Here is a 24,046-nt window from a genome sequence, read left to right on the forward strand (position 1 = left end):
GGGCTCTCAGGCAAAAATATGGGAGCAGGAAATAACAGATCTTTAATAGGGAAGAAAAAAAAATAAAAGGATAAAATAAACAATGCAGTACACCAGAACAACAGTGACAGAGTCAGAACCCAGCCTGACACCCTGTGGGTCAGGGTGTTGGTGGCAGTCCCATTGGAATTGTGGCTCAGCCCTCCTGCAGTGTCAGGGGTGGTTCTGCTGGAGCAGGGATCCTGTAGAGAAGGATGGATTCTTCCTCTGAAGATCCAGTGGAAGGAGAGGCAGCTGCTGTTCCTCTGGGGAATCCAGTGGAGAAGCCGTGCTGGTGTCTCAAAACCTCTGGATTATATCTGGGTAGGAATGCTTGGCTCCTCCCTCTGGGCTCACATCTCCCAATGGGATGCTGTAGTTCTTATCAGCCATGCAGGGACATTCAATAGCTGTTATCAGCAATGTCCCCTCCCCAGGGAGGTGTGATTGTGGTCACTCAGAGAGAGAGATAAGGCAAACTGCCCACTTGACAAAGGTAATCTGCCATACAGATGGTAATGGAAAACATCTTGCCTTGCAATCTTCAACAATTGCTGACACCAGGGCTTCCTAAAAAACTCAGTCACCTCTGCAGAAGAGCCAGAAGTGTTAGAAAGTTGGAAAAAAATAGAAAATTTAGGGAAAAAGAGGAAAGAAGGACTGCTACACAGAGCCAGGACAGTGCTCCCCAGAGCCCCTGGAGTGTGGGCTGTGAAGGAACACATGTACAAAGCCTGGTGACAGGGAAGGGCATGGTTCTGAGAGGGAAATGCACAGTTCTGGCTGGGAAATGCATGGTTCTGAGAGGGAAATGCATGGTTCTGAGAGGGAAATGCATAGTTCTGGCTGGGAAATGCATAGTTCTGGCTGGGAAATGCTTGGTTCTGAGAGGGAAATGCATAGTTCTGGCTGGGAAATGCATGGTTCTGAGAGGGAAATGCACAGTTCTGGCTGGGAAGTGCATAGTTCTGGCTGGGAAATGCATGGTTCTGAGAGGGAAATGCACAGTTCTGGCTGGGAAATGCATGGTTCTGAGAGGGAAATGCACAGTTCTGGCTGGGAAATGCATGGTTCTGGCTGGGAAGTGCATGGTTCTGAGAGGGAAATGCACGGTTCTGAGAGGGAAATGCATAGTTCTGGCTGGGAAATGCATGGTTCTGAGAGGGAAATGCATAGTTCTGGCTGGGAAATGCATGGTTCTGGCTGGGAAATGCATGGTTCTGAGAGGGAAAGGCAAGGATATGGTTCTGACAGAGCAAAACAGCTTTGAAAAGAAGTTTGGAGATGGTATAGTGCACATTTCAGTGCAATGTATTAAGACCTCAACATGGAACATCAGGCACGTTTCCCAAAGCCTGAAAAGCACCATTCTCACCCAAATTCACAGCACATTCACACTGGCCTCCAGCCTTCCCCCCAGCCTCTCCAGAGACTGAAAATCAACAGAAAATACACTGGGCTGGCTCTTGGCGTGTCACATGTGCCTCCCTGTGCATGGCTCACTCATTTCCAGTCACAGACCTGCCCTGGGGAATTTAGGGCCATTACATATAGCAAAACCACATCTGGATTTATGTCCCATTACTTGGCTCCCTTCAGATGGGTCTCTGCTGCAACGAGCTCAGTTATAATGCAAAGCCCTTGATCAAGTTGTGGCACCTCACCAGGTCTCCCCAGGGATACCCCAGAGTGCTGCAGCTGATCTGATCTGATAAACAATGTTTTGTCCCATATCCTTCCTGCCCATTAGCGTTGGGGTTTAGTCATTAATGGAGTTTCCTTATGAGAAGGAGCAGAAGAGGGTGTTAACAACCAAATCCCATTCCAGCAGCAGCAAACAGGGATTCACCTTCCCTGGAAAGGGTGAATGGTGGCACTTTGCTCACGGCAAAGATGGGCTGTGCTGGGCTGCAGACCAAGATCTGCTCTGCCCTAGGCTAGAGGGAGCCCTGAAGCCCCTTTAAACACACTGGAAATGCAAATGAAATAAATTTAATAATTATTAAATGACGGGGTTTTTTCTGCTAAAGAAGGCTGGGGACTGGGACACCACCCATTACACAGCAGCTGCCTCCTTAGGATTTATGAAGAGCAAAAGCAGCAACTGCTTCTGTGAAAAAGCGCCAGTTACCAAATTTAAAATGCACAAGAAGGGAAACCAAATCCTTTGGGATTTAATAAACATTCTTCAGAAATCTGCTGGGCCATCACTGAAAAGGATTTTTTTGCATCAGATCCTCTGGTTAGAGCTGAGTTTCTCAGGGCTGCAGACTTTTTCTGTTCAAGTCTCACCATTCTCACCCTCCCCACACCCTGTTCCCCCGGGGTGCTGATTTCAAAGGCTGGTTCCCAGGGTTTATGCTGGGCTTCACTGGAGAAGGGGGATCAGAGATGGCTGCTGGGCCAGGCCAGCTCAGCTCTCCTTCTGCAGTGAATCCCATCACTGGGAATGAGCATTTTTCCTAAATGTGTCCCTGTCCTTATGCCAGCTCTTGCTTCTGCTAGTTTGGGAAACAAAGGAATGCAGAGCAGTGGATGGCAGAGCTCAAACAGCACACTGGCAGGGAATATAGAGATTTTTTTGCATGCTTGATGAAAAGAGCCTCCTCCAGCAGGGAACAGGAGTTGAGAGTTGGAGGTGAGGTTTGAGCACTTCTTACTGTCACAGGGCCATCATCTCCTGTCTCCTCAGGCCTCTTGACATGAGGAGAAATTAGTGAGGTGGGCTGTGGTACCAAATCCACATCCTTGGGTAAAAACTGCTCTGGTTCTCCTTTTAGCCTCCCATCCCTCTTCAGTGTTTCACTTCATTCAGGGACAAGTTTTCTCCCAGGGCAGGGTTTTAGTCTGGACCAGGCAGCTGTACAAGGCTGATTTCAGCCCCCAATTTCCAGCAGAACTCAGCAAGAGACCCAACCTCGCTGAGCACTGAGAGCTGGGCACTGATGGCTGAGGGAAAGTTTAGCTCAGGAGCTGCCAGCATGGATGGTGACAGGCTGAAGGCTCACTGAGATTGCTCACTTTCTGCAGGGACCCAAAGAGTTCCATGAAGATTTCAGAAATCCAGAGTACATGAGCACAATCTCCAGAGCTGGAAAACACATGGGCCCTGAGGAGTTTTCCCACAGCCCACTGTCCCACTCATTGAAATACAAGATTCCTCCTCGGGCAAGAGATTTAGTTCAGTTATTCTCAGTGAGTTCAACTGACAATTCTATTAGGAACACACACAGACTCCCAAATGGAAGAATCTTAAACCAACAGAGTATCATGTAATTTCATTCCTGACAACTCACAGAGCACGTTGTTTATCTTTAAAATAAACACAATTTTTAAATTAAGGAATAAAATCTGTGAGTAAGTCAGAGACTGGGGGCTGCTTTTAGATTCCAAGGCTTTAGGCACCAGAGCAGTTCTGTGAGCATCCCCCACACGGATTCCTGTGAGCTTGGGGGGATTTGCAGGATGAAAGGGGAGGCTGTGGGGTCACAGCAGGAGAGAGGGACTGCAGGGGCAGTGAGGAGGAGCAGGGACAAACCAGCCCTGCAGTGTGTCCGGGGCTGCTTGGCTTTGCCCTGCTCTCACCTCAGTGCTGAAGTGTCACATGAACTGCCAGATCACAGGTGGGGACAGCAGGGCCTAATGGCCAAGACTACTCTCAGAAATTGGATTTTATTGCTACTGCTGTGACAAAATTCCTAAAATCTTATTCAGCAAAGATGAGGCAGGAAGCAGCTGTGTGCTTATCATCCCATGGTGCTCCCATCAGGGAGCCTGAGTCACCCTGCAGAGTCACACAGGAGGTGACAGAGCAGAGCTGATGGCTCTGAGAGGCTGAGCCCGGCCTGAGCCCCTGTGCTGAGGGATCCTCACAGTGCCACTGCCATCTGAGGCCTCCTCACCAGGGAAAGAACATCACTTTCCCACCTGGCAGTTTGCTCTGAGAACTAATGTAGTGCTGAGAGCACTAAAGAGCATCATGAGCTGAGAGCTGACAGCTTAAAAAGTGACAAACAGGTATAACAGCACAGAAATGTCTGGGAGAAAATGAACAGGATCACATGCAGAGCAGAGCACGCAATGAGCTTCCTAGAGAGAAGAATGTGGGCCACTAGGATGGAGAAAGAAATAGGACAACAACAAAAATGGCAAATATAATACAAAGCTTCTGGTCCCAAGCTCTCTTGCAGAGGAACATTTTTATAAGCAATTTTACTTTTATTATTGTCTTTTATAAGGACGTGCACAGAAGAAGCTGGGAGAACAACACAGGAGTTTGTCTCGTTCTGAGTCTAAGGACAGCATGAAATGAGCACAAGGATTTCCAAGAATGGCTGGAGGCAAAGGATACCAGGAAGAGCAGCAGCACTCATGCAGCAGCAGGGGAATGGGGCTGAGCAGGCACAGGGTGAGCAGGGCAGAGCCCAGGCACAGGAGGAGAGCAGCCATGGCTGGGAACATCCCAGAGGCTTGGCAGGGCTGGAGGAGAGAGCAGGACCTGATGTGCAGATGCAAAAGGAAGGGAAAATGAGTGGGAAGGTGGAGCAAGGGCAGGATTTTGTGGGGATCATTGGCAGACTGTTTGTAGGAAATTCAAGTTGGTCCATCAGCACAGACCTGTCAGCAAGGCTGGAGCTGCAGCTGTGGTGGAGGCTGGGGAAGCCTGGGGAGCTCCTTGCTGAGAGAAGGGAAGGAAACCAGGGAGAGCCCAGCAGCAGCAGCCAACGAGACAAAGCTGCTCAGTTGTTCACCGGCCGCAGATTTCCGTGCCTCTCACTTCAACGTCTTCCAGCTGATTACACACTACATCAAGTTAAAGTTTACAATAGCTGCAAAAACAAATGCACTGGTTTTCCCCAGCAGATTCTTTGGGCAATCCAATTATGTCTTTTCCTCTTTTTCCATTAATAGTGATTTTAAAAGTACTTCTGCTTTCTGAAGAACATGTGGTTTCACATAAAAACCCCATCTCACTGCTTGGCAGACGTGCAGCCACTGTGTATTTTCTCCAGCTGCTCACAAATGCTGTACATCTTTGCCAGAATCAAAGGTGAGACATGGCAAAATGTGGGATTATGGCACCATGTCTCATTTCAGTCCCCCAGCCATGAGGCAAAGCACACAGCATCCATCGTGGAGCATGCAGCATCACATGTAAACTTTCATCCTTCTGCTTTCAAGGATACAGGCATTTAATAATTGAAAGAACAGTAAAATAGTAACATGGGAGTCAAAATGCTTGAGAGACAAGTTTTACACAAACTGAAGGCATACCACCTGGACATCTTGAGAACTTTTTTAATCCACCTCTTTCTTTCCAAGTGGTGTAAATATGTCTTTTATACTTCTACTGTCTTGACTGTAGAAAATCTGCTAAATCTAAATCTGCTCTTTGCTTTTTTCTTCATAGCAGACACACTTGCTGCAGGCTTCAGTCCAGAAACAGACCCCCAAAAGGAAGGGATACCTTTTGTCCCTGCCTTCCCTTCCTTGTCTCTGTTGAAGCCTGGCTGCAGCTCTCTGCAAGCTCCTCTAAGTCCCTTATCCGATAGATCTACCACGCCACGAAAAGTAAATTTCTCCCTTCCCCATTTAAAACCAGCATTATACTTGCATACTACAAATATTTATACCTTCCAAAAGGCCAAGGGTTTGCAGATTTTTGTGACAGTGCAATGACAGTAAGCATCATCTGCGGAGGCGGAGGCTCCGTCTGCTCTCCCGGCTGGAGCGGCACCGGAGCGGGACCTGGCTGAGTGCGGGTCCCGTCCGTGAGCCCCACGCCTCGGAGCTCCGTGCGCCTACCGGCCCATGAGGGAGCCCCACGCCTCGGAGCTCCGTGCGCCTACCGGCCCATGAGGGAGCCCCACGCCTCGGAGCTCCGTGCGCCTACTGGCCCATGAGGGAGCCCACGCCTCGGAGCTCCGTGCGCCTACCGGCCCATGAGGGAGCCCCACACCGAGCTCCGTGCGCCTACCGGCCCATGAGGGAGCCCCACACCGAGCTCCGTGCGCCTACCGGCCCATGAGGGAGCCCCACGCCTCGGAGCTCCGTGCGCCTACCGGCCCATGAGGGAGCCCCACACCGAGCTCCGTGCGCCTACCGGCCCGTGAGGGACGCCCACACCGAGCTCCGTGCACCTACCGGCCGATGAGGGAGCACGTCTCGGTGTCGGCAGCCACGGCGCCGTGCCGGTACTGCTGGGCAGCGCACCGGGGCTGGCTCAGGATGACCACGAGGGTCACGGCCCCCGCCAGCACGGCCAGGGACAGCAGCACCAGGCAGCAGATCTTGCCCGTGGACATGGCTGTCCTGCCCCACAGCAGCCGCGGGGCTCCGTCCCGGCGAGGAGGCGCCTGCCCCGCTCGGGGGAAGTGGATTTATCGCGGGCTGTGAGGGAGGTCCCGCTGCAGTGGGCTCTGCCCACAGCGATCACATTCTTTCGAACATTAAAGCTGCTAAAAAGCGAACTGTGTGCTGTCTTTCCTACTCTCTTTTATAAACTTTTCTTGCAGATCCACAATCCGCCTTTTTTTCGTGTGTCTATCTGATGAAAGCATTTAACACATTCACTCCTGAATGTGTTCACTCTCCACACTATTCCTGCTTCTCACAGCCTCTCTGCCTTCCCATTCCTGGCGCACAAATTACCTAACAAAAGTGTGAAACACTGGGACAATTACCTCAGCCCTACACTGCAAACTTGGGGTGTTTTGCTCCTCTAAAACTACTCATAGAATTAAAAGCTGAACACAGTGTACAAACCCTCAACAGTAGAAGGTTTGTAGAACTAGAACCTTCAACAGTACAAAGCTAGAACCTTCACAGATACTATTAGTTTACATTATATTGTTATAATAGGTAATAATAACACTAATAATAATAATAATAATAATAATAATATAATCTTAGTGACCTTTTTTTATATGTACATCTTGCCAGTGTCCACAGCATACATCCTTTGTAAATGAGCACAAGCACAACAACAACAACAACAACAACAATAATAATAATAATAATTTTAGTGACTTTCTTTCCATAAGTACATCTTGCCAGTGTCCACAGCATGCATCCTCTGTAAATGAGCACAAGAGAAGAACTGGAATAAAGCAGCACTTTGCAAACATTGGTCCCCAGAGCCCCAAGAGCTCTGGGGTCCAACCTGTGCATAGCACCTCGCTGGGACAGACCTGATCCCTCACAGAGCAGTGACGAACAGCAGGAATTGCTGCCCAAACAGCCTCTTAATTACACAGTTCTCCTTGCATTCAAGAAGTTAAAGATAGGGCTCCACATCTGCCTGCTCTTTCTAAAAGATGCTACCTGTGGTCCTTTCCCTGCTAGATTTGGGAGAAGGGGAATTCACCTGGGCAGATTTACAAATGTATTTCAGAGCAGATTTTGAACTTGTTCCACTAAATTTTATAACTAAGCAATATTATTTCTCATGTCATATCTCAGTAAATGGATTTGATAGGCTAAAATGTCTTTTTTTGTGGTTACAACCTTATGAGAACTGAAAATAGTTCAAGAAAAAGTTGGCATGAGCAAACAAGCCTCCTCAGCTCTAATGGGACTCTTCACTCCATTGCAAAACATTGCTGATTTTGTAGAGTTTCTCAATCCCTACATGACTTTGATGTTTCATTTTTGACAAATTGCAGTATCACACTAAAGAATTATCATCCTGCTGTTTCTGGGAAAGATCTTCCCTTTAAACTCATAGCAGGGCTGATCACTCAGTACCAATGAGACAAGTGGATTTTGCCTATTCACTTTCAACCAATGCTGTGGAGAATTCAACTGTAGTCTCTCCAATTTCTCCCAGTTTCCAGATTTGGGTTTTAACTCAGCACATCAAACCTCTGCATCTGGAAAAAAAATTATCATTGTGCAGTGAAGGAGGAGACCTGGAAGAGGCAAGAGAGGTAAAGGAGAATGTCATCTCCCAGAGCAAGGGAGAGGCCAAGGATGGCCTGGGAAGGCCAAGACATTGTTATGGTTAATAACTACTAATAGTTAGTTATCCCAGCTAACTGCTGCCTCTCACAGTAAAAATCCATTTTTCTTTTTGTATGGAAATTAAGACTGAGCCTCTTTGTCTCTTTCCCTATGCAACCTTTACAGTCTTGGTGCAACATTCAACTTTGACCATATGTGCACTGACCCCCCCATATCAGAAGATGCTTAGCAGTTCATATGCTGGGATTCAGGACTTTGACCTCTATTTTTCTGTTTGTTTGTTTGTATGTCAAAACTTTCACATTTGCTATAATTGTCTGGGAGCACAGTTTGCCTTGGCAGAAATCCCCATACATAGCCTGCACTCTCTGGTCTTCTGCTGCCAGCACGAAGGGCTTTGTATGCTGCTTGAAAGGGGACTCAGGTATTTAAAGGCCCTTACAGGCCAAGATACACTCTGGGAAATTTTAACTAGGACTTTAATTATTAACAGAATCATTATTCATTAACTTATAAAAAGGCAGAGTATCTTTAAATTGTCCTTTATGTTGTTGGGGTCCTGCTACAACTTTTCCAAATCTGCAATCAAGAGATCAAATCTCAGTATTATGTGATATTTGGAGTTCAGGCATCGCTAAGGTTGAGTGAAGACCACAGCTGCCTTTCAGAGAGTAAGAAATTATCCAGAAAAGCTAAGATATTGACACTCAATTTATCACTCTCCATCTCATCTTTTAAAAATATAAATTTAAAGAACCCTAAATGCACACCAAGCTCATGAGCCATTCTCACACTAATGTCCTAAATAACCTCATTTGCCTTGGTCTCTACACTGTCCAAATTATTTTGCAACATACTCAGGGGGATGCCTCTTTCTGCTGGAATTTGTCTCAGAGCATTGTCTACAGTCACCAAGCTCTTACTGTAATAAATAAGAAATGCATTTTATATTTCCCAGCTCTAAATTAGGTTTTAACCATTGGACAAGAGTCTAAGAAAGCTTCCAAGGTCTTACAACCAAAAGCCAAATTGGATGTACTTCATATGCTGTTTGTCCCCTACTTCAGTCATGCTGATTTATAACCCAGGAATATAAATTAATTCTATATGATAATCAAATAACCCTTTAATAGGCAACATTCAGGGAGTTTATTGTCCAGATTTTCTGAGGGACGTGCCTGTGAGTTCCGCAGCTGGTGCTCATGATCCATTTGTCTCAGTACTCAAGTCCATTTGTTGTCAGAAACTGCTACACACTAAACTTTGCACATTGTTTTCCTTTGCACACAAACAAGTTTATTTTATTGAGGGTCATGGGTCTGCTCCCACAAAAATCAAGTGTTCAGGCATCTGGAGAAACAGATACTTGGAATCAGGAAATTCTGATACTCAAGAATTTCTTATTCATATTTTTCTTCCTTCTGTAATTCCTCAGAATTAAGGATAATAGTTAAACCCATCAACTTGATGCAGGAAAGCCAAATAATCCTTCTTTTGTTACTGAAATCAGAAAAGGGAAATATGTTCCTAATTTACTCATAGGTTTATGCTTTGTTGAGATTAACATTTAAGTACCTTCTGAATGAAGGTTGGGTTTTTTTTTTTTTCCTTTTAATTGGAAAGCACGCCAGGGAATAACTCTCACACTTTTAGCTGAGAAACTTGGCAGAATTTCATCTCAAGTCTTGCAAACACACTTCTGGCTCCGATGTAAGGGCTAAGCAGATTCATCCAACAAAGCCTGGAAGGGTTGGAGGGCGATCACAAGCATTCCATGTTTTAGCAGCACAGCAGCAGGGCAGAGACAGATGACTGGAGAGGACAAAGCTACATCTTGAGGACAGCAAGTATCAACAGCCCAACACTACTCTGGCACTATTTTCCTCAACCACTCTGTCCTTCAGTTTCCCACTTACAGAATGTCTCTCTGTGGGCTGTAAGCATGAGTTTGGAAGGCACTTGAATGGGACATCACAGGACAGAGAACATTTCTCACACCACTGAAAGCCTAAAGGGACGTGCAGAATGTCAGGGACTCCTCTGTCTTTGTTGAATTTCTCAAGGTTAAAAGCAAAGCTGCTGCCTCCTTCTTCCTTTTCCTGCTGGTTAAATGTAATGCCTGCTGGAAATGCTCTGTGGAACCCAAACCAGAACAATCTCTATTTCACAGTGACATTGGCCCAGTGGAAGTCAACTTTTGCACAGCTCAACTCAGTGGGACACATGGCACAAACCATTGCCCAAGGGAAACTCTTCTCCATTTGCTTTATTCAATGAGAATATCCAGGCACAGTTTACTGCAAACATCAGCACTTTATTCTTTCTCCTACACTGCAGCTATGCTCAATATTAGATTAACAGTGAAACCTTCTGATTCAGTCCTTAACTCTTGAGTGCCCTTCTGGACCAAATCCATCAGTTTTCTTAAAGACTAAACCTCATTAGTACAATTACTGTAACAGCTGAAAATACTGGCAGGAGAAAACAAAAGGGAGCTTTGTGTGCATCCAAAGACACCAACAGCAAACTCTGCCTGAACCCTGCATTGTCTAAAATAGGCTGGAGTATTACATTAGTGACCACAAAGATATCTGTGGAGGGTTTTAACCCCCATGGAAGCACTAAATATAATATATTTATAGTATAGTGTGTATCTGTGTGTAACTACCTATAGAGCTGCCATCATATGGTTTGTATGAGCTCAGTGAGTGCTGGTTCACTGCCATGCTCATTCAGGAGCTGCCTGGATCAGTTTTGCTCACTGTCCTGTGCAGGCTGGAGCTCCCTTGGTCTCCCCAGAGCCCAGCACAGGGCAACAGGAGCCACTCTGAACACACCAGGGAAGCACATCAGCTGAGGAAGCTGAGGAGGGATTTTTGACAGGGATCTTCACAGAGAGAAGTAATATACTCAAATCCTGAACTCTTTAATACCAAAAGCCTTAGGAAGATGTTCAGAAAGAGGAGTGCTGTTGAAATACAATTTGGAAGTCAAAAAGGGAATCAATGAGGATGAAAATGCAGCACCAGCAAATTTCTGGCTTGGATTAAATTAAGGGGAATGGCTGACAAGGAGCAGAGCATCACCCACAAGGACCTTGAAGAGAAACCTCCTGAATTTTGGTACAGAGCAGGACAGAGGTCTGCATGCAGGAGAGTGAGGTGCTCAGCACAGGCTCTCTCCAATGAGGGCTGCTCTCCATGCTGGAGAGGGATCCAGGTAAATGGCTATTTAAATGCTGGCTGTTATAAATGATCAAATCGTGAGCCAAACTTATAAGAAAATTTAGCAAAGATTTATTAACTTGTCAGCGAGACCGAATTTCGATCATCAAAAACCACCACAGCCAAGGGCAGCGTCGAGCCCAGGATCAGCACTGGGTGAACCTGAATCTGACCTCAAAAATGTCTCCCCCTCGGTTCACAAATGCTGCGTCGGGAGGGAGTTTTCATACAGTTTATTCTGCCCAAGGCAGTGATGACCGAATGTTCTTTTGTGTCCCTACACATGCAGAACCGGGGCTTTACATGTGCAGAGGCAGACAAAGATCCAGTCCAGGTGTCTCGATGCTGTCAGAGAACTTCGGGGGAGTCAGCATTCACATGTAACAGGGTGGTGCCATCGTGGTAGATATAATCTTCGAGGTGATAATCACTCTTGGGTGGACCCTGACCCGGAGAAGCCAGCGATTATCAGCCTGGAAACTTCTATTCTTACATTAAAACCTCGATGTTTATCTCAACGAGCGTCCAGGAACTAGATGTATATGAATAAGACACTGCTCCCTCCCAGGATGGTCAAAAGACATCGTTTGGATCTTACAATATTTTACACATTAATAGCATGAATTATCTCCACCATGTGCTACACTGGCAAAACCCACAAGCTTGGCTGTGTGCTCTCTTCCAAGCCCTCCATGTGCTTCTCCAGCCTCTAACAGCCTGGTTCCCAACTTCACAAAGCAGGGACTGTCCCCACCAAGCAATCCCACTTCTCCCTCCCCTGCCATTCCACACTCTGGGTCCCTGCTCCATGTTCTGGCCCCACACATTCAGTCAATTCAAGCTCACACAATGCAGGAGATGTGAGCAAATTCTCCATGGGCTGCACATGCTGAGCCCCAGGCAGTGGGGATGTGATGTCTGCATAAAGCTCTTGTGCAACAGCTACAACATTTTTCTTTTCACTTTTTACTTGTTTGGTTTTTTTTTTAAGTTCCTGGTGTTAAGAGTATATAACAACAATAGGGACTTTTGTCTTAAGAGATCATCTGAAAACAACCTCATCCTCTCAGAAAAAGCATCAAGGATGGGAAATATTTTCTAAAAATTCCCCTAAATGAGAACTGAGGCTTTTGTGGGATTCCCAGGTAAATGACAGAGCTGCATTGCTGTGCACAGAGAGGCTTTCCAAAGTGCTTAATCACACTGCAATTTCTGAGTCAGGAATCAAGACCAGGACCAGCATCTGGATTTCATCTCCCCTCCAAAATGAGCAGGACTGCTGAGATGGAGCCAAACAGATTGCACTTCCCTGTGAAGTCAGCAGGCCCCACCTCTGCCTACCCCTGCAGCCCTTCCTGAGAAATGAGAGCATCCACAGAGCATCCTCACTGGAGTCCTGCACTTTTCCATTTCACTGGAATCCTGGGACATCCATCAGCATCAGAGTGCTGGGAGGGAGAGCAAGGGAGGACGTGTGCAGCTGGTGCAGGGAGGATGGGAAGGAGCAGGAGGTGCCTCTGGGAAGCCACAAGCTGCTGAGGAGATTCCCTCACACCTGCCTCAGGCTCTGCCCTCAGCAATCCCAGCTTAAACACCTTAAACACAGCCTGAGAACTCTGCACCGCTGCCCTCTCCCTGCTGCACTCCCAGCTCTTTGGGAAGGATAAATTCCAGATGTGTGAGTGCTGCAGGTCAATAAGGGAGCCAGCACTTAAGGAAAACCAGAGCAAGCAGAGCTTCTCTGCAAGGGAATGGGGGAAGAGCAGGTTCTTTACTGCCCTGTGGTCCTCATGCACTTCTCATGTGTGAGAAACACCAATCACTCGTTTTTCAAATTTTAAAAGTTTAAAAGTAATAAAATGGTTATAAAAATAGTAATATAATTAGAGTAATAATAATTTGGAGAATTTGAATTAGGACAACATGAGACAATAAGAACAAAGAGTTATGGACGGTCCAGGTACTTCCTTCTGGGCAAAATAAGCCAGGAAAAGGACCCACGTTAACAAAGGATTAACCCTTAAAAGCAACAGCCTGTTGCATATTCATACACCTCATACATGATGCATAAATTCCATTCAAACACAGGATTCCATCTGGTCATCATCAGCTTCTTCCTCTGAATCTTAACAGCACCTTCGAAGTGGGAAGAAGTTCATTTCTTCTCGTAAGAGGGCAATAAATTATTTTTCTCTGAAAGATTCAAGTGTCCTGGGGCTGCTATCTGGTGTGAGTGCCTCATTCCTTTCTTAAAAAAAATATATCCCACTTACATAGTACTTATTTTAACTACAAAAGTTACCTTTTAATTACAAGACTACATTTATCATATTATTAAAATGTTAACACAGCACTACTAATCAATATATCAAAATACATATGATAAATATCTGCATAGAGCCATTTAATATGAACTTTTCACACAAGCAAAGCAAGCCTCAGAGAGGCTGACAGAACCATAAAACCCAACTCCATAAACAGCCCTTGCCATGTCCTGGTGCAAAAATATGAAGGTCATTGGTACTGTGCAACTACAGATGTAGGCTCCCAGCTCTGTCTGGGTTCCAGGAATAACAGAATTGTTCACAATAACTTCCTTTCCTCCTGAAAGGCCCTGGGAGCCCATGAGAGGTGATTCTTTCCTTGTGCAAGAGAACAAGAAACTGTTTGCTTTCTTCCCTAGAAAGTGGAAGAGCAGCATGCAAGAAAAGAGAAAATCAGATTTGTAGAGTTTGTTTTCTGTTCTTTTCCCCTGGTTATCTTTCACTGCTGTTTTACTTTGGAAATTCCCTGGTATTCAAATTCCAGGCTGTTGCACAATTCCCTTTGGAGCTGTTGTATCACTTCTCATTAGCCACTTTCCCACACTGTGATCATTGTAAATGTCTCCTTCAAAATTTTACACTCTTTCCTCTAGGGACATGCTGATATTATAGTCCCAAAATTTACTCAGCTGGAACACGGGGTAGAAAATGCAAGAAGTCAAATTTTGATCATTCATGAGCATGAGCAATGGGAATAGAAAAAATCCCTGCTTTCCCACATTCAGAATTTGAATGCTCAACTTCATCAGTGTTAAATATATAGTGTAAGAACACCTGAGCTGAGATGCCTTAGTACATCTTTTTATTTCAACAGAAAATGAGCTGTTTTCAGAATTTCATGCATATCCTCCCTTTCTTTTCTACTTTGCATATGTAATTTTAATTTTCTTTGTACAACAGCTGGTTAAGTTTCTTATATTGATGGGAGACATTTTCAGCTTATCAGATTGGAAAATGCAAGTAAGTTGTTGTTAGCAATGCATTTTAGTTCTCAACCATAACATGGTCCTTTCCCCATCATGTGGCAGCAGCTGTACCAGCACAGAACATTTCACAAATCTCCTCTGGATTCAAACCCTAAGCCAGTACAGTAATTTCCACAGAAACCATCAAAAGAGAGGCAGTTGTATGAGAAAAAAGGACTTAAGAAAATCTTGAGGGTTTGTGGGGGGTTGTTTGGGGTTGGGTTTAGATTTTTTACTTGAGTTGTTCGTTCATTTGTATTTTGGGGGGTGACTTGTTTGTTTTGATTTGGGGTTATTTTGTTTCGTTTTGGGGTTTTTTTGGTTTTTGTGATTTTTCCTAAAAAGCAGAGCTGCTGGTCTCCATACCAAAGGGCAGATGGGAGCAGCAGCATTTAACAAAAAGAAACAGTTTCTCCACGGTGCACCAGGGTCAATGTAGAAAGGACAAAATAAATAATGAACACAGAAACATCTGGGGTTTGTCTGCAACAGATTAAAGGACTTCCAGCAGGGACTGGACAGAGTGTCCTAGTTTAATGAAAATTAAATTAATTTGAAAGCTTTTGGAACACAGAATCTGGATCACAACGTGCATCTCCAGAGCTCCATGCTAGCAGGCAGGATGGAAAATGGTCCTTCAGCCACACACACCAACCTCTCTGAAATTCAGGAAACCAAAACCCAGCTCCAGGTACCAAAGCCATGAGGCTGATGGCATCTTGGCTTCCCTTCTGGCCCTCTTCTCCTTTCTGTCTGCACCAGCAATTTGCACACTGTTTCCAAGTTTCCTAGTTCAGGCAAAGTCTTTTGGATGCTGGACATGAGCAGTGACCAAACTTTCTGCCACTTCAGGACCCTGGACGAGTTCCAGAAATCCACAGCTCTCCTACCAGGTGTTTCCATCCCATTATCCCATCAGCATCTATCCTCCTGCCTGCTGCTTTCTTCTCTGAGCTCTGCTTCTTGTCCACACAGCTTTCCCAGCTGGCAATTCCTGGTGCAGCCTCTTGAGTGCTGCACAGCCATGAAAGCATTCCACACCCAAACCATGTGGAATTTATAATCAGTTACAGAGATCCTTTGAGCTGCCCAAGAGCATGGACAGTGCCTCATTATTAAAGCTTCATCTCTGTCCTTTCTGGGACACTTGGTGCCTGGGGCTGCTCTCTCCCTGGCAGTTCCCTCCTGACATGGCCATGCCCTCACCACAAGGACAATTCTTTTCTTTCAGCAGCTCTGCCCAGCATCTGTCACCTCCTGGAATGGGAAAGCCTTGTCCTTTAAATCAGGCAGCCATCACCAAGGCCCAAAGAAACAATTCTGGACTCAACCCTTTGCTCCTGCCAAAAGGAACCAGCACTTTTTCTTTCCTTTGCCTATTCCCATTTCCCACTGCCTGGGACAAGGGAAACCCAGCTCCTGAATGTCAGTCTCTGTTTCATGTCCCGTGCTAAAATGGTGCCACATCTCAGTTTTGGAGCCAACTTGGACTTTCCCTTTTCTGCTTCCTCCCAAAGTCTGCCTTGCTGCAGAATCAAGGGCAGACGTGTGCTGGATTCCAGAAAGCTGCCAAGCCTTTTGTATTGCCTTGCCTGACATGAAATTCAGTCAGTCTGAACAGAGTTGGACACACACATAAACACACTCATCACACACATCAGTGGCCAAGATTGCCCAACACCATATTTTGGAGGCTTGTTTATTCAAGATTAACCAAATGGCCGTTTTGAAAACATAAACACAGTAAAAACAAAAGTGTTTATATTGAGAAAATGTTTATATTCTCCATATATTGTTTAGAAAGAGAAAAAATTCTAAAACCCCTTGAAACAGTTCAATGTTCAAATGTAATAGATATGTCTATATAATGTCTGTATATATATAATGACTATATATATAAGTTTACATAATATCTGTATATATATATAGACATTTTATATACATATATATAGTCTGTATATATATATATAGACATTTTATATATATATAGTCTATATATATATAGTCTGTATATATATATATAGTCTGTATATAGTCTGTGTGTATATATATATATATATATATATATGACATCTATACATATAATATGCCTGTAATAATGTCTATACAGCACAAATCTGTCCTGGTTTCATGGTCACAGATATTGTTTCATCTAAAGAAAATTTGTCTCATTTGCTTACATTTCCATCCTTTCTAAACAATAGGTGTAGATGCTGACTATATTTATATTACTGTTCTATTATTGTATATTTTGTTCTAATATATAATTTATATTAGAACAAAAAACCACGCAGGTGGGTAAAACTGAGAGCTCCACAGCACCTGTCTCTGACAGCAGCCAGCACTGGATGCCCAAGGAAGACTACAGCAGGAAGAGTACCACAATAAATGTGTAGTGATTCTTCCCTAAATGATCTCTCAGCCTCCAAATACTTGAAATTCAGAAACTTCCTGAGCCACAAGTGCCTCTTTGTATCTGGTACCCCCTGATAATTTAGTTCAATGGATTTTTGCAATATCATCCAGCTTCTGATTTACAGGATGATAAAAACTTTCAGAGCAAAACACATCTTCACTGCGCTGCTTCCCTTCAGGCTCATCACTCCTGATCCCCCAGACTGCTGCTACTCCAGCAGTGCAATAACAGTGGTGAGTTTCTGCTTTAGAAAAACAGAACAGTCCAAGGAAACAGTCACTGCACCATTGGAGAGGACTCAGTGCTGAGTCCTGTCACTGCTGCTGTCACCCCAGTGAGCCCAGAGCACTGAGGTGACCTGCAAAGAGCCACTCTCAAAGCAGCAGCTTCTGAAACCCTCTGCAAATCCTGTCCCCGTTGCCACCCTCCTGACTGCAGCACCTCGAGCCATGAAGTTGCAGGAATACGTGCAACAAGGCAGAATAAAGGCTTGGGGAACATTTCCCTAAATGAGCAATCAGAGGGAAAGAAACCCACTGAGTGTGAGTCTGAGAGAGCTGCCTGTCCTCTGACCCTTTGGGCAACTGAGCCAGCTTCTCAGGGCTCTTCTGAAAAACAGGCTGAGACAGTCACAGCACAGCAGGAGTCCTAGAATGTGAACTATAAAGGCATTCATAACAAGAAAGAAAAAGGGAGATTTAAGTAACTTCTTACTCTTTCAAAAACCACAGGCTTTATCAATTTAGCCACAACCCTGCACCCAACAGCCAATGTTTAGCTCATGCCTCATGGATGTGTTGGACAGTTAAATATGATCTCGTGATAAATGCAAATACGTTGTGTCAGAGGAGTTCAAGATAAACCCAAAACCATCTCAACTCATAGCTTACAAATTATAAACTTCACTTCCCATGACCCACTAGAAACCCAAAAGCAAGTTCCTATTGTAGTTGTATTTATGCTGACACATGAAGTCACCTGAGATTCAAGGTTTAATTGTCAAAGCAACAATCACAACACAGGCAGTAACAACTCTCTGAGAACATGTGATAGACTGGAAATCATTTCCAACAGAGAACATGACAGAGAGTAATACTTGCATCAGACTACAGTTAAGAGCTCTTCTCCATAACAGCCAGTTTCCACAAGAAATTAAAGATGGAACTTGCTTTTGAGTCCAAGCAGTTCCATTGGTGGTTCCCCAGTGACTCAGCAATGTGAGAATTAATGGTGACTACTTGCTGCAGAGGACGGGTGTCTACGTTTCTGAAACTAATAGTGCCCCACTGTCACTGTCATTGTCACTGCCACTGTCAATAACAAGGCTGGATGATGGAAGTAGCCCTCAGGCACCTCCTTGCTCCAAGCTGATGCCTGCTCCTTTGTGACAGCACAGCATGAATTCTCATCCTGCAAATATAGCTCATGTAAGAGAATGAAAGTTTTGTTCTTCTTGAGGCTATGATTTGGCATTTCTGATCAGCCACATAACGTTGGTAACAGTAAAATGATGTAAAAGTTGGTGTTTAGTCATTTCCTTTTACTAGAAGTAACAGGAATGTCAAATCCAAACACTCAGAGAACAGCAAGAGAGCAGTTTGAAATGGACAGCAACAGGCAAGGAATTGCACAGCTGCAGCTCAGTGATGGTGGGGAAGCAATGAATGTGAATGCCCAGAGGTTAAACTATCATGGACAGGAAGTAAAGAACTCTCAGCATGCTAGAAATATGAGATATGACTTCTAAGGGTCAAAAAGCTCAACACATTTCTGGGAAATAGAGAAGAGGTTTTTTTTAAAAAAAGATACAGGCTTGGAAACAAAGTTCATTAGTGAAACTGGGAACTCTGCCCTCTGCCCGGACCTCTGTGCAATTCTAAACACAATTTGATAGTAGGTCCTTTAGAAGGATTCAATGAACTTAATCTTTATTTACATAGGAGAGTAGCTCTGTCTCAAGAAAAATAAGTGCATGTTGAGGGTGATTGTGTTAACCCTGGCTGTGCTAAGGAAAAATTCATGGCATGGTTCTTTTCCTCTCTGGCAGTGACACCCCAGTGCTTTCAGCATGAGTGGATGCCCCACTGAGTGAGGGCTGATGTGCAGAACCTCTTCTTCTGTTCCCTCCTGGCAAAGCCTGGATGGGGCTGGTGTGGGCAGCAAATACAGCTCTGAGCCCAGCAACTACAGCTCAGACACAGGCAGGGGGGAACAAGGCTCTGGATGAGAAGCAGTGCTGGGTTAATGGCTGGACTTGATGATTTTAAAAGCCTTTTCCACTTACATGACTCTATGACTCACTGTGTCTGCCCAAGAGCCACTAGACCCCATCCCTCACCCACCCCTAAGATGTCCCTTATCCATGGGGCACTCCAGTCCCCACTCAAAGAATCGCACAAGTAAAAGCCCTCAGTTTATTGTGGTATCACCTCTGAACTCCACTCCTGCCATATGGCTCAATTTCTTCTTGTCAGAGCAATAATCTTGACTCTGAACCTTGACTGGGCTCTCAGCCAGGACAACAGCCACACTCCAGGGCACATGGTGAACCCTATCAAGTCTTCCCACTGTTTTGACAACCCCTCTCAAGTGTCCCTGTCTCACTCCACATGTAGATTTCTCTTTCTTTAGTTCCTAACTCTAACTCCATGTCTGTACTGAGGCTTACACCTTGGGATTACTGCAAAACTTGGGAAGGTTTAGGTGGGAATAAACCCAACTGTGCCCAGTGGCAGAGTTACTGCTGTTCTCCAGAGATGCTTTGGATGAGCACACTGTCCTGTCAGGTGGGCTGTACTTTGACAAATATCTGTGCAGGATCCATCCGTGCCTCAGGGCATTTGGAAATTAATACACAATTTGGTGAATAGATTGGGAGATGAGGACACCTACAGGAAAAGGATCTTCCCCAGGCTGTCCCTGAAGCATTGCTTCAATAACAGTCCTGACATGACATCATGTTTTGTGCAGCACAAAACAGCTGATGGATCTGGAGATGACTGTCAGCACTCCAGGTTCAGCAATAGCACTGTTGGCATTGACAGAGGTGATTTTTTAACCCCTGGAGCTAACAAACACTCAGAAATTTCTGGGTTTTTCTGCTAATGCATTTCAATAACTTTCAGCTAACATCACCTTAGCTACCATAAGGTTGCCAATGTCTTTTTCTCCTCTGTTGTGGCTTGTTCAGCAACTCCTAAACTTCTGAACTTGAAGCATATAGGAATAGGATATGGAGGCATAAGGTACCGGCCATACAATCTGAACTCTATCCTTGAATGACAGCCCAGCCAAGCACAATTCCTACTCTCAGTCAGTCTCTGAGCTCCCTAGAACAGGAACTGTTGATAGCCATAAACTTACACAGCACAACAGAAATAACCCCACACATGGCACTTGTCTGAATCCCTTCCTCTTTGTGCAATAAACTGTATTTCATTTTAACCAACAGCAATCCTACAAATCACATTCATTTCCCACCACGGCAGCAATAAATAATTTATATTTCCCCTCAGTCAAATGTTTTACTCACTCTCCAAACTTGCATGATTTATAGGCACCTATTGTGACATTCACTATTCAATATTTCATATTTAGAAGCAAGATTATAAAGTTTTATTATTTTGGAGAACAGAACAATGTGATGTTCTGTTTTTTATGATATTCCTGTAAGCCCTTATGTACTGTAGGGTTTATTTAAAATCCACTCTCATGATACAAAATAAACTTCAACCCAGGAAATCTGGCAATTGAGAATTTCCCATGCAAAGGATGAATTGTTGGTTGGTAATCTATCTGTTCTGTTTCCTGCGGTGTGTGACAGGCATGAGCCTGGAGCCCCTGCACACAGTTTGCTTTAGGGTGGCTCTAAATCCCCAGGGAAAAAAGCAATAGGGCCTGTCCTACTGGGTCCCAAATTTCAGCTCTGGGCCCATTTCTCAGTTCTGTTCAATACTGCTGGAAATACACCAAGAAATCTGGTTCAGGATAAGAACAGGCTGTTCAAGATAGTTTCTCTCATTTCAACATTTCAAACGCTCTCGAACACTTGGCTCGGCATCCAAAGCAGAAACTCTTAATTCCACCCTTAATTCCATCTCCTGTATGACTGGGAGATTTTATCATGACAAGTTTGGTTACAGAACTGGGCACTGGGAATGAGAAATAAAATAAAGACGCAAATATTTGTTCGTGGTAAATCTGTTACATTCAAAATGGTGTTACATTAGAAAAGCAACTTCAGCTCTTGTACTGCAAGGAAACAAATCCACCTTCCATCTTCAAGGAACAAGAAAGTGCCAGCTTCTGAGAATTTAAAAGTAATATAAATCCAAAATATATGTAAAAGTGTGTTTGACTAAATACAAATGTCAATACCATGTCTGTAAGCATCTTCATGAAAACCTGTGGCCTCCTCCATTAAGTCAAATTAAAAAAAGGTGGACAATAAATGCGAGTAATAGATTTGAAAGGTGAATCTACACCAGAAGTTGTTCAGTATTCACAGAAGCTTCTTACATGAGTCCCTACTTTCTGCCTCAGTAGACCTTATGTATTTGTTCTTTTTTATGGTCTTTTCTGAGGTCCTGTGCTTGATCCTCCCTCATGGCTCCATGCAGCTCCCCATTCATGCACACTTCATTATGCTTGTCAGGCTGAAGCAGCCAATATTCAAGGCTTTCAAGTTTCACCTCCTGGTCACTCACCCCAGCAATCTACATTGATTTCTCTCTTCTTGACTGCCAGGAGCTAAAAACAACATGCTCTGAGAGCAAATTATTCACATGGGTAGAAGGCTGCAGAATCAGAAAGGATGAAGATGAAAGCCAGTTGGCAGACAGCCATTAGTGGGAGAGACATCCTGCTTCCAAAATATGGCTTTCAAAAGAAAAGCAAAGATTATTAAAGGTATCATTAAATTGATTCTGTGCTCTTTAAGGATGGCAGTATCTGGTTTTAACTGGAAGGATAAAAATAACATGAAATACTGTATCAGTTACAAAACCAACGAGCTACAGCTTATTCCATTCATATTATAGCTCTGAACTGCCTCCCTTCCTAAGGCTATTATTTCTTCTTTATTATATTTCATTTTATTAAGCCGCTTAGAGCTGTATTTACTTGGTTTTTTTGAGTACAGGGGTTGTAAAAGGGACCTGGATGCCAAACTAATCCAAGGACCTCTTGCCATGGTTTCAGCTCAGCAGGTTCCTTGGGAATATTCACCTGACACAAATCTTGTAGCTGGAGAAGCTGCTTTTCAGGGACACAGAAAGGGTGATCACACTCAGGTACCCAGCACTGTGCAGCAAGGACTGTCACTGTCCCTCTGCTGCAGGAGAGATGCTTCTCCACCACACTGGTGGATATCCTGCAGTTGGGAAAACAATGGAAATGTGCCAGAACACAAAGAGGTGTGTGCTCTAAGTGAGAATAAATTACCTGACAAGTAAAGATTCTCTCTGGAAGGCCCAGGTTGCACAGCTGGAAATGCACAGGATTTAGAGGCTGATTCAGGGCTCTGTGGCAAATTCCAGAATTTAATCAGGAGCCCACTCCTCCCCTCAGGCTGTGGGGAGCACTGTGCAGCCAAAGGCAGCTCCTCCTGCACAGTGCCCCATCCTACAGCCCATCAGGAGAAGGTGACTTTGCTGCCAGTGGCACTTTGCAGAAACCTGGTGAACTGAAACATCAACTCCTGCAACGGGAACATCAATTTGGCAAAGTATAAACAGCAAGCAGAGCTCCCACTGCATGCTTCAATTAGTTAAAGCTGAGCAATTCATCCTTATCTTACTGCAACAAGATCTCGTTTAAGAAACAGGGAGATTTCTGGAAATGAAAGCAGTTATCAGCTTGAAACACTATTTCCTTCAAAATCAACAGGAAAAGCTTCTCACAAATGGCACAAAGAGTTTTCTTGCCGGGGCTAATCTTACTTAAAAACAGATTATGGACCACCAGAAACTAAAATGGAAAATGGAACCTTAAGTGTGGCTTTACTTTTCAAAGCTCAATCCCAGACCTCAACCTCTATAATAGAAAAGCAAAACTCAGTAATGGTCACCATATGCAGCTTCCTCAGATTCTTGATCCAAGAGTTGCTTTATCCCCCTGCATAATGCATTATGTTCACACACACTGCCACCAGAACTCATATTTCATCCAAGTGTTGAAATCCTGAGATTACTTATGCCTCAAGCTCCTGGATTCATGTGATTATGCAAGAAATCCAATTTTAATGAAAACCAAATTTCTAGCGCTTCATATGGTGAATAAAATCTTCAAAATGGGACTGCCAAAATTTCAAAACTCCAAGTACCCATAAACAGGCACAAAATACACTGCTTATTAAATCAGAATATTCTTAAGGTACTCTCAAGACTGTGGGAGGCAAGCTGGAGCTGGAACTCCTGATACCATGCTGTCATGCAACATCTTAAGCAATTTCTGCCTGCAGAAAGCAGGCAAAAATATAACAGATTTGTAGAAATCATTATGAAAAATGACAATGGATGTCCAAAGAGCTGCACACACTCAAATTGGGTGGAGATGGGGATGCCTCAGCCTGCTGTGGTTCAAGGCTGCTAACATTTCCTTCACAGGAGAAGCCATCACAGGCACTGGGTGAGTTAATGTTTAATGTTTTCCCAGACTACACATGAAGTCCCATCTCCAGCCATGTGGAACTCTGACTGGCAGCCTTAGCAAGCCTGTGCACGTCAGGAACAGTACAGAGTTGGTGTCTGCATGAACTGAACAGCTTTGGAGACAGAAGTTACTTTGATTGGGCTAGAAACATGATGACAGGTCTGAAAATTCCCCTTTTCTCCCCACCTATATGAATCCAGGCCCTGTTCCAGATGATTTCTCATGAACTGGTAGTCTGGTTTTGTTCCCATCACAGCTGAACACACTGGATATTTTCTAATCGTTTTACCCATCCCTGCCATATCAACACCCAAACAATTCTCCAGCCAAAAGAAAACATTTGACAGATCTCCACTGTTAGAACACTCTAACCTGTACTTACAGGAAGAGATTAAATTAACCCTGCAAAAGCAACAAGGTTTGATTATGTTATCAGATGCCTGTGCTGTTTCTCTGAATTAGATTATTTATAATTTGCCTTTTCCT

The 24,046-nt window shown here is 44.3% G+C and overlaps 1 protein-coding gene across 2 annotated transcripts in view; it reads right to left on the bottom strand.

Moving 5' to 3' along the window:
* The window catches only part of GGT5 (gamma-glutamyltransferase 5), a 39,801-nt gene that overhangs the window by 14,335 nt on the left and 1,420 nt on the right, over positions 1 to 24,046 (bottom strand). Inside the window, exon 1 of one of the 2 annotated variants that reach the window (XM_064727004.1) lies at positions 6,163 to 6,464. The exons of the other annotated variant lie outside the window; for it this stretch is intronic. Coding sequence (XP_064583074.1) covers positions 6,163 to 6,323 — 161 coding nt within the window. The 5' untranslated portion in view covers positions 6,324 to 6,464. Of the gene's footprint in view, positions 1 to 6,162; positions 6,465 to 24,046 lie in introns of those variants that run through there. 2 annotated transcript variants of the gene reach the window in all.

This window comes from Zonotrichia leucophrys, chromosome 15 (genome assembly GCF_028769735.1).
Source record: "Zonotrichia leucophrys gambelii isolate GWCS_2022_RI chromosome 15, RI_Zleu_2.0, whole genome shotgun sequence".
NCBI lineage: Eukaryota > Metazoa > Chordata > Aves > Passeriformes > Passerellidae > Zonotrichia > Zonotrichia leucophrys.